Here is a 12,257-nt window from a genome sequence, read left to right as displayed (position 1 = left end):
CCTGCTGTCTAAACATACCATCTGTCTATAACTACCACCTGTCTAAACATACCATCTGTCTATAACTTCCACCTGTCTATAACTACCACCTGTCTAAACATACCACCTGTCTATAACTACCACCTGTCTAAAACAACCGCCTGTCTATACCTACCACCTGTCTATAACTAATGCCTGTCTATATCTACCTCCTGTCTATAACTAATGCCTGTCTATATCTACCTCCTGTCTATACCTAATGCCTGTCTATATCTACCCCCTGTCTAAAACACCCGCCTGTCTATACCTACCCCCTGTCTATAACTACCACCTATCTATAACTCCCAACTGTCTATTACTACCACCTGTCTATATCAACCGCCTGTCTATAACTAATGCCTGTCTATATCTACCTCCTGTCTATAACTAATGCCTGTCTATATCTACCTCCTGTCTATAACTATCACCTGTCTATAACTACCACCTGTCTATACCTTTCATCTGTATATAACTACCACCTGTCTATATCTACCACCGGTCTATAACTCCCACCTGTATATAACTACCGCCTGTCTATAGCTACCACCGGTCTATAACTACGACCTGTCTATATCTACCAACTGTCTATAACTACCATCTGTCTAAACATACCATCTGTCTATAACTACCACCTGTCGAAACATACCATCTGTCTATAACTACCGCCTGTCTATATCTACAACCGGTCTATAACTACCACCTGTCTATAACTACCACCAGTCTATATCTACCACTGGTCTATAACTACCCCCCCTGTCTATAACTACCACCTGTATATAACTACCACCTGTATATAACTACCGCCTGGCTATATCTACCACCGGTCTATAACTACCACCTGTATATAACTACCACCTGTATATAACTACCGCCTGTCTATATCTACAACCGGTCTATAACTACGACCTGCCTATATCTACCAACTGTCTATATCTACTACCTGGCTATAACTCCCTGCTGTCTAAACATACCATCTGTCTATAACTTCCACCTGTCTATAACCACCACCTGTCTAAACATACCACCTGTCTATAACTACCACCTGACTAAAACAACCGCCTGTCTATACCTACAACCTGTCTATAACTACCACCTATCTATAACTTCCAACTGTCTATTACTACCACCTGTCTATATCAACCGCCTGTCTATAACTAATGCCTGTCTATATCTACCTCCTGTCTATAACTATCACCTGTCTATAACTCCCACCTGTCTATATCTACCAATGGTCTATAACTACACCACCTGTCTATAACTACCACCTGTCTATATCTACCACCGGTCTATAACTACCACCTGTATATAACTACCGCCTGTCTATATCTACCACCGGTCTATAACTACGACCTGTCTATATCTACCAACTGTCTATAACTACCATCTGTCTAAACATACCATCTGTCTATAACTACCATCTGTCTATACATACATTTTGTATTTCCTATATTTAATATATATATATCACCGGTATATACTTTTATAGACCTGTCTATAAATACCACCTGTGTATAACTGTCACATGTCTGTTACATCTGTCTAGAACTTCCTCGGGACTATAACTGTTACCTGTATATTACTAACACCTTTCTTAAACAACAACATGTACCTGTATATAGTTTCCACCTGTCTAATTCTACAACACGCCCATTACTAGCACCTGTCTTAAACAACAACATGTACCTGTCTATATCTACCAGTTGTCTACCAAATTTATATCTAATTAGTGCCGGAGCGTTGTTAATAGATAATTGGCCACATTGGGAGACACTGGACTACCTATAGCAGTGCCGGAGCGTTGTTAATAGATAATTGGCCACATAGGGACCCACTGGGCTACCCATAGCAGTGCCGGAGCGTTGTTAATAGATAATTGGCCACACTGGGAGACACTGGACTACCCATAGCAGTGCTGGGGGGTTGTTAATAGATAATTGGCCACACTGGGAGACACTGGACTACCCATAGCAGTGCTGGGGCGTTGTTAATAGATAATTGGCCACACTGGGAGACACTGGACTACCCATAGCAGTGCCGGGGCGTTGTTAATAGATAATTGGCCACAATGGATCCAGTGTAGTCCACAATAGGTTTCCCTGCTTGTGGATCTTGGGTGTACAGTACATTCTAGGAGTGTTCTTTGCTGTGTGATACAGATATCTGTATTGGCCCTCGGTAATCTTGCTCTCTTGTTTTAATTTTGATAGTAGGGCTATGAGACGCCTTTTAAACTTTTGAACTGGATCGGTCTGCAGCTGTCCATATGTCTTGTTGTCCTGTATAATTTTTGTGACCTTGGCCTCATACCCCGTCACCTGTGGTCTCAGTTGATCAGCCTCAGCATAGCTTAGTTTCTTACATGCCTGTTCTGTGGCTATAACAAAATCATCAACTGGGATTTAATCTGGAACGATGGCATAGTTCATACCCTTAGCGAGAAACGTTTTCTCGCTACTGGTGAGCTCCTTATTAGAGATGTTGATTTTTTTAGCACAGAATCATTCAGAGCCGCATCTGTGTTGGTGTTGTGTTGTGCTGATTTTTCTACAAGACGGACACATCGACATATTTACAACGTTAATCTTTCTGTGTACATTTGGCGTCAGGGCGAAAAAAAAAAATTCTTGTTTTTGGTTTTTCTTTGGTTTTCGTGCCGTTTTATATCTTTTTAGAATGATACACCATATTTTAACCGACTCTAAACTGTTTCAAATTCAGCCTACTCTCGCTTTGCCAATATTTTAGCGTAGTTTTCCAAGGAATCTATTGAGATGTTGAACGTCTCATTCATATTGACTGCAGTATTCTCTCGATACTTTTTGGAAATGCTTTTTTAGCTTTACAATGTAGTTGCTATCTAGATCGCCAGTTACTGCATATCCAGGCCGACTATCGGTGTAGGCACTATAGTGTATTTGATATGAAGATGTATCGTATTAAGCGTGGTTAACAATCGCTCATTCTCTTTATAAAGTGTACAAGTTACAAAACAGAAATACAATCTGTAATAATTCCTATTTATGTCAATCTATTTATCTGTCATCTAATTGCATTCATATTGACTGTAACTGCAACCAGACAGACGTTAAATCCTTAAATAATTTCTTCTCCAAGTACCCCCATTCAGGTGTAGGAGGAAGCCATTTTGTTTCCAATGGCTGTACCGTTATGTTGTTGTTAATTTTGACGATTATTATAACATGTACTGCATTCTGATACAAACTGCAAGCATTATATCTAAATCTGTATTATATATAATCTTGACTGGCTATACCCCTACCTAAAAGCTGCTGTACAAGAGGCATGAAGATTATTTGTATGAATACGTACTACAAGAACGATAATTGACTATTATAAAGCCTATGATAATATGAACATCGTAATAAATAGTTTAGTGAGATGCACCATAGTTTCAAAAACACGTGTCATAAACGTCGTCAAGCTGTACAAACAACGGAAATGCATTCCGAATATTTCTCACGTATATCATCAGAAAAAGAGACATTTTACATCTGTATGAACATTCGGAATTCATAAAAATGACGACAAATATAACATACATCATTTCTTTTTCTTTTCAATTTAATAGTTGATTAGTTTATTCATACAGTTGAGCAAAACTACCATTAACATAATGGTAAAGTTGAATTTATCAGGTAACGTACCGAACATTTTCTCAAAACCTAGCTGTCCAAACCCACAACAATAGCACCTTTGACTGGTTTTTTTTTATCCCCACTCCATCCCCAAAGAAATACATAATAAGTACAGCGGATGATATTTTGGAAAAATACAATGTAGTTAGAAGCTTGTGCATTGTGTTGTTATTAATCTATATATTATATATTAATAGCTCAATATGTCAACAAAAATGTAGATTTAGGAGGTTTTTACGTCGACTTTCTTTAGAGGTTTGTCTGGGTCATATTCACCCTTATACTGGTAAAGGTAATTTCTTGTGAAAGTGAATAATAATTTATTTGTCTTAATTTTCTGAGTGCGGTGGAATTTCAATCCCTTTTTAAGTTAATCAATTTATAATCCGTTACAAATCTATATCAAATATACCGTTTTCGTATTGCCTTTTTATTCACCTTTTGATGTCCTAGAACTATTTTGTTGGTGCGTTCCTCCTTCATTGTTTGGCAATAAATAAACTCTTCTGACTGTTCCATCAATATATACTTGATTTAATAAATGCCTTTTTTGGTTGACGTCGATCTAAATTTCCTTCGCTTTATTGACCAGTAAGCTGTTTGCTATTTATATCTTATGTATTCAGAGGTGATATAGTCCTACTATTGGTTCTTGTATTTACCACCAGGGCCCAGTTGTTGATAAGGTGTTTAGCTATATCACTGTTTAACGACATTTTTCAACCTTTAATAATTTCGTCAATATACCAGGTAAAATCTCACAATTTTGCATGTAAATTTACTTTACTAAATATTTGATGTTTGGAAAGTTGTAACTTATTCAATGGTTGTGTCTTTAAAATACACAAAAATAAAATTTGCGCTAATCACTGATAAAACTAATCACTTTTTGAACAACTGGGCCCTGATCCACAATGTAAATTCATTAAAACTTGCGACGTCATCAATTTGTGCATAGAGGTAAAACTGTTATGACAACATAAATTTCTTACAATAATGACGTCAAATCTTGTATGTCCTATGTTATGACTACGTTAGTTTACCTCAACACGAGAAACGATCTGACAACACACACGATGTAAGACGGTGTCTGACCTCTAATGACATTGATATAACCACTTACATAAAGAAACAGTCGCTATCTGTTCACAAAATGATAGACTCTTTATAATGTTATTCATAACTATGAAACTTAAGCACTTAAAAAATGAAGAATTATGTGTTTTTTGCTATCTCTTGACTTTATTTCTTCTTCCTGCCGAGAAGTCGATGCCACCAGGGCGGTATGAACGGCTGCATACGAGCTCCACAGTTATACATATTGCTAATGGCCATGGCGTCATAACGACTTATTTCCTGAAATCCTCCAATTCTGTCCTGGTAGGAAGCGTCCAGTGTCCGAAGGGTTGGCGCACCGTTAGTAGTGAAAGCCTGTGACATAGAAGATAAAGAAACACTTTATATCATGTATATAACAAATAAAATATAAATATTTTATATAATATATCTAACAAGTAAATAAATAAATATTTTATATAATATATCAAACAAATAAACAAATAAATATTGTATATAATATTTCAATAAAATGAAATATAAATAGTTAATATAACGTATTAAATAAATAAACACATAAATAGTTAATATAATGTATCAAATAATAATCACATAGATATTTTATATAATGTATCTAACAAATAAAACATAAAAAGTTTATTTAATGTATATTTTTTGTTTTATTTATATAATGTATCAAATAAATAAACACATAAATAATCTATATAATATGTAAAACAAATATAAATAATTTATATAATATGTAAAACAAATATGATTATTTTATATAATATGTAAAACAAATATGAATATTTTATATAATATGTAAAACAAATAATCACAAAAACATTATACATAATATGTATCATACTTTATATACTAGCCTTTAGACCCATTGCGTAAGACTTTATATACTTTCCTCGTGTCTTGTGCATTATTCTTTATATACCTGCCCTCGGTTCAAGTGCATCAGACTTTATCCACTAATCCTTGGGCCCAGTGCATCATCCTTAATATAATAACACTCGGGCCCAGTGCACCAGACTTTATATATTAACACTCGGGCCCAGTGCACCCGACTTCATATACAAACACTCGGGCCCAGTGCACCAGACTTTATATACTAACACTCGGGCCCAGTGCACCAGACTTAATATAATAACACTCGGGCCCAGTGCACCATACTTTATATACTAACACTCGGGCCCAGTGCACCAGACTTTATATACTAACGCTCGGGCCCAGTGCACCAGACTTTATATACTAACACTCGGGCCCAGTGCATCAGACTTTATATACTCACATTCGGGCCGTAGTGCATCAGACTTTCGTAGTCATACGGTGTGTTTCTGTTATTTGTCACCTGTTCGGTGAACTTTTGGAAGTTGTGACGCATGTGCACTGGTACATTTTGCCACATAACGTTGACACTGCTATCTCTGTCACTGCGGGACTGTTCGTGGATCAGACCGAGGCTATGTCCCACTTCGTGCATCATTATACGTCTCTGAAAATAACATTGTTAATTGATAAACATGTTATTATCATGTTGGTAAGTAAAGATAAGTATACATGTTTAATTAGCAAGACCAGTGAAATGTTTACGTGTGACGTTTCGATGCCTTCATCAAATGTTCACATGTGAAAGTTTCGCTTGAAGTGCTACATGAACATGTTTGCATATTGTATTTCATCGGCAGCGACAATTTTGGAAATGTTACTTAATTCTAATACTCCTTTCTGCATTTATCCAATAAACTATAACTAATAGAATACTTAAAATTCGAGAGAAATAGAAAAAATGAAATATCTATATGCTAATTGCGGTGGTTTATGATGATGAAAAGGTTCGATCTTCAATGGAGCGTGGTTGTATAGTTTACCGTTCTGCAAGGCCGTGCAAGTGTTAAAGGCTGGTATTTGAAAATACCCGTCTCGCGCATAGGGTTCATCCCGAGAGGAGAGGAACAGCTGTAAACAAACGAGGACATCAATGTGAGATCATGTCATTTTTGTGTTTAAAATCAAAGTTATTTATAAGCATATTTCATATTGGTCCAATTTATTGGGCCGGAGTCTGTTATATTGGACCATCAATGTTAACCCTCCTGTAATACTCATGCCATATTGCGGTAGCGGGATACAACACTGACGTTTACTTCATTAATCATCTCTTTACATTAGTATTACCAATTTTGGTAATACTAAAATGTAAAGATTTCAACCTTCAACTTTTGGCAAGAATTAGTACAATCAGACAAAAACCTGTTAGATATATAATACAATTATTGACCTATTATAGGTGAATACGAGGATTTATTAACCCAAAAAGGTGATATTTCCCGAGGCCGGAGGCTGAGGGAAATATCTCCTTTGAGGGTTGTTTATTAATCCTCGTATTCACCTGAAAACAGGTCAATAACTGTTTTATTATATGACATTTTTATAAACTTAACCATGTGTATCACCAATCCATACTTAGCATATTCCGCCATGATTATGGCACATGCAATGACATTCTGCCTACAAGGATATGTGTCTCTGTGCAATTAAAAAGACCTTATATAAGCTTAAATAAGACCAAAAACACCATACTGTGTAATGCATGACTTCCCGAAAACATCCATGCCAAATGTCAGTATCTTATTATAAATACACGAACGCCAACGTGACTACGTATTTCTCCCTTTTCTTCGAATGGGCGAGCTTAAACGTATAATATCATCCATATGCTATGTATATATCAGAAAGTGCTATGGGCACACGTCACAGGAGATTGAACGATTGAACGAAACCTATTAAAAAAAAGTGGAAAACAGGCAAATCATCTATTTTACATATGGAAAATGATAATTTTTTTTTATAACGTCATTATGTTTAAATATTTATACATTTCCACCCTGATTTATCAACGTAAGATTACATGTCTGCAGCATGAAACGACCAATTTTTCGATTATTCGTTAATGCTTAATTGATTTAGAATATTTTGTTGAATATCAGTGGAGATGGACATATGCCATTAGTTACCGACCCCTTTCCGTCCTGGACAAAGATGAAGGACCTCCCTTGATGGATGTCATTTATTGTTGGGGTTCGAAACCGAACGCAGGTTTTTCTCTGCCATTGTTCTAATGCACTCTGGAATAGGCTGCGTTCTTCGGGAGCTGGATGATAAGCAAACACATGGTAACAGACAACAGAGCGATCGAAGATACAGATTATCATGTGGGCATATATATCATCATGTGATTCGTTTGTTTGCATTGTTTGTGGTTAATCGAAACTTTAAGTCATTTAGGACCAAACAGTGCTGAAATAGGCACGAAAATGAATAATAATAAAAAAAAAGACTAAAATGATTTTAAACAATAGTTAATAACATGATACATGTACTGAAAAATAAAACATTAATTATCCTTTACTATGGCACCAAAACCTTATAAACCAACTTTTAATTATTGTTACGTATTTGGTCATAATCGACGCATTCGATCATATAGTGTTTGAGACAGTAAATGATTGGTCACAAGCATGACAAGACGGTTCATTTTCACGTTGCCATAAACTTGAAAGATGACGATGAAAATGTCCAAAGCTTATGTTAGTACTAATATGTACATTATATCAATGTGTATTGAAGCACGAAAACTCTCAACAAAAAATCATGAAAATTAGGAAAGGTGTAAATAATGTATCACGAATCATGGGTCGTATTAAATACCCTTATTGAGCTTGCATGAATGCACGTGTACATTAATAGCCACAATACCGCCTAATCTTTACTACTGTATACCGAGGGACTTTCGCCGCAGTTTATTTTTCGCCCCTTTCGCATTCCGATCTGAGGGCGAATTTAACATGACGGCGAAAGTTTAAAAAGTAATTACGTATACGACGGCACATGTTTTGTCACTATTCAATATACACTGAGGCTTAACGCAGATACCGTATGTGATGCAATTGGGGTAAAGTGTGTTCCGATGTTGGCGGTGTAGGGCGAATTTAACACACTCTGTGGGTGAAGGGCGAAAGCTTCCCGGTATACAGGGTCCTCTGATAGAGGTGGGCGTTCCTACGCTAGGACACATTTATTACAAGCCCTTATCATTGAGGTAATTAACCAATCTGTTTATATGTTAGAGGGACATTCAGTAATGTTACTGTATATACGTTATCTAACACACAGTAAACGACCGATAGCATATAATTATTTACAAAACAAAACAGAAGACATACAAAACGAAGCTCTTGAATCAAAGGCAATGAGGACTTCGGCGTTCGGCCACATCTTAGTGAGATCCTGGGGAGTTTTCCTCTTCTTCCTCACTAGTCCGCCGTGAACTGCTGGTTCACTGAGGTGTTGTGAATTACAAAACACCAAATGTAGTTTTCAATTGATAACATAGCGTACCTGTTAGCTAACACCAAATCGACCTAAGTATAATAAAGCATTCCTCACATTACATACAGGGTTGGAATAATCTGTAAACCTCGCGAACTCAACACGACATTACTCATCGTGAACGGCACGTAAACAGTTGTAACAATACAGTTTTATGTAGGTAAGTGTAACAGAAACTGAATAAATCACAAATGTGTTGGCAGGCAAATATATCGCGAAATAAAACTGCAGAAAATGAGTTAAGGTGTCCTGAAGTGTAAGAACCGGAGGATCTGAGGTAGTTCTTTGTCACCCAAATCAATTATAACCAAGCTACCTTAATGTGAGGTTAGAAGGTCAGAGAATTATTTCCTTCCTCTATAGCATTCGTAATGCCTCAGTTCCATAGGAACGAAACACATATTGGCTAAATACGCTGTTCAGGTAATACCCTATTGGTGTACTTATAGACATTGAAAATGTTCTCGAACTAAAGATTATCTCTATGACAATAACCAAATTGTATTTTTGTCTACAAAGTTCGATGTTTAACAAAATTCATAACTATTTCAATTGATAGCAAGGAATATAAATCTACATTTGTTATTTTTTATAACACATTGCGTAATACATACGGTTGCAAGGCACCAGCTAGCTCGCCATACTTGAAGACGATATCTCCCTGTATTTTGAATTCCTGGTGTATCGGGTCGCTGACGTCACTATTAAACGCTTCCGGACCTGTAATATATATGCAAGACCACACACTTGTGTTTTTCTAACGAATCTGAAAGCACGAGTTTATTGCGCGGACGAATGCGCGCGAGTGAATATATACGTCGGCGCAATAAATGAGTGCATTCTGATTTGTTAGAAAAACACAAGTGTGTGGTCTTGCTTTTATCACATACCATCCGTATTTGGTAGAGATTGATACAAAGATTTTTATAAACTTTTACATTTTTTTGCAAATACCGGGAACTTTTCAGTTCGCCATGACAAGGGGATTCCCATAAAAAGGAGTTCCGGCTAGTAGGTAAATACAACATTCCGTATTGCACATTTGCGATACAGAATGTTGTATTTCATGGTCTGAAAATTACAGTTGAACTTGTCTTAACCGTACAACCCAACACACACTTTACTGTACAGTATAGAGTAGAGAACTTGTCCGTTGGACAAGGTTAGTTGTGGACAATAACTGCATCAAAAACAAAATGGTCACAGGAACTTCATAGAGGGATGAGTTGTTATTAAAAACATAACTTTTAAAAATAGATTGAGTCATGGTAGATAGAACCATTTGTTGTTCCGTTTACGGTTTCTCTAGGGTGCTATACCTCAGATATACAGGTGAGTTAAGGACTCGGGGAGTTAAGGGTCATTTTCGGCCTCATCGGGGATTTTGAATTAGTTGGTATATTCGTAATCTGGAATGAATGAAGTATGTGAATATGAAATTTCAAATTTATTCGACAACTTGTTAAGGAGACATGGTTTTACAAAGAGAAACATAAACCCGTGAATACCCGTTTATAACAGAAATTTGTAAATAAATTCAAGCTTAATTTTTTCCATTTTATGAGGCCAAAATTACCCATAACACCCCAAGTCCTTTTCATTCATTTTATAATACCTGCTGCATTGAGGATTTCCTGGTCTATCGTTTGAGGAGATGTCTTGATAAAGAAATAAACATAGATATGTTTAGAATGTACGCACAAGGTAAATGCGTCTGTGTATACATACCGATAAAATATGACTGTCAACACTGAAGGCTCCAAACAAAAGTCAAAGGAAAATTATATATATATCAAAATTATATATATATCAAAATTATATAGATATCAAAATTATATATATATCAAAATTATATAGATATCAAAAATTATATAGATATCAAAAATATATATATATCAAAATTATCAAAACAAAACAGACTATATTGCATATTTATGCAACTGATGGCCCAACGGTAATGTGTTTATGATAATAATTTGGGCCGGGATTACCAGTGTAAAATGCCTACAGTGTTGGTTCCTTGTTTACCAGGATTAAGCCCGTTTGTCTCAGAGTTTAATAGTGACGTTAGCCTTATTGTAGTACAGTTTGTAGAGATATGACACCAACACAGATGGGGCTCTAATTCATGCAATGACAGGTTCAGGCAGAAAATAAGTCAATAGGATTTTTATTTTTATTTTTTTAAAGATTAAACACAATTTATATCTCTGTGTGTAAATCTCAATTGTAGGTAAATCAAAGTCTAATACTTTAAACAAAAACCGAAAGAGAAAAACTTTTGATTGTGAATCATTACCACCTGCTTATTAATATAGAAAATAACATGAGAACATTCACCGTAATCTGATACAGACTGTTTGAACGTGGAGATGTTTACTGTCTGGAAATGTTTTGATAATATCTTGTCTCACTCTACAATTGAATATAATGAAATATATACGTACCTGTTGCAGTTGCTGTAGTAATTGTTGTAGTAATTCTGGTTGTGATTCCTGTCCTAATGATGTGTCCTGACTGGTTGTTAGGTCTGGCCACAGATATATCAACACGATAAAGAAGAACGGCAGTCTCATATCTATCTACAATTAGGAAAAAAGCACGTTGATTCTTTTCAGCGGAAAGTTGGTGTAATTAAAGCATTTCATATGAAAAAAGATAAGTGCTGCCATCAGGGCTAACAGGATTGGGTAATACAAAGGTTATAGAAATCGATCCACAATTGAATTAAAAAAAAATGAAAATGAAAAATAAAAAAATGGAAAAGTAAAGATATTAGGTAATAGTGATAAGTCGTGTTGACACCATGCGTTTAGAACAATATAGAGGCATCAATATAAAGCCTACCTTTATTTACTGTACTGTTTAAAACAATATAGAGGTATCAATATAAAGCCTACCTTTATTTACTGTACTGTTTAGAACAATATAGAGGCATCAATATAAAGCCTACCTTTATTTATTGCACTGTTTAGAACAATATAGAGGCATCAGTACAAAGCCTACCTTTATTTACTGTACTTTTGGATATTCAAATGGTTTAGGCAATATTTCGTCGATCCGATATCTAAACAAAACAAAAAACATCAATAATATCAATATATTTTAAATCTTCGCAAAACA

General features: G+C 35.7%; 1 protein-coding gene across 1 annotated transcript; it reads right to left on the bottom strand.

Moving 5' to 3' along the window:
* Positions 1-3,579: 3,579 nt before the first annotated feature.
* On the bottom strand, positions 3,580-12,040 carry LOC110441676 (high choriolytic enzyme 1-like). Its single transcript, XM_021484885.1, has 9 exons — positions 12,035-12,040; positions 11,582-11,716; positions 10,750-10,792; positions 9,749-9,854; positions 8,969-9,084; positions 7,764-7,896; positions 6,614-6,701; positions 6,034-6,237; positions 3,580-5,105 (listed from the first exon to the last, which is right to left on the bottom strand). Exons 2-9 carry the CDS (start codon positions 11,708-11,710, stop codon positions 4,917-4,919), a joined length of 1,008 nt encoding a protein of 335 aa, XP_021340560.1. The 5' UTR covers positions 11,711-11,716; positions 12,035-12,040; the 3' UTR covers positions 3,580-4,916.
* Positions 12,041-12,257: the final 217 nt, after the last annotated feature.

Source organism: Mizuhopecten yessoensis, unplaced genomic scaffold, assembly GCF_002113885.1.
Source record: "Mizuhopecten yessoensis strain PY_sf001 unplaced genomic scaffold, ASM211388v2 scaffold716093, whole genome shotgun sequence".
Taxonomy (NCBI): domain Eukaryota; kingdom Metazoa; phylum Mollusca; class Bivalvia; order Pectinida; family Pectinidae; genus Mizuhopecten; species Mizuhopecten yessoensis.
Note: the sequence above shows the minus strand (reverse complement) of the source record. Positions and strands in the feature narration are given on the sequence as shown.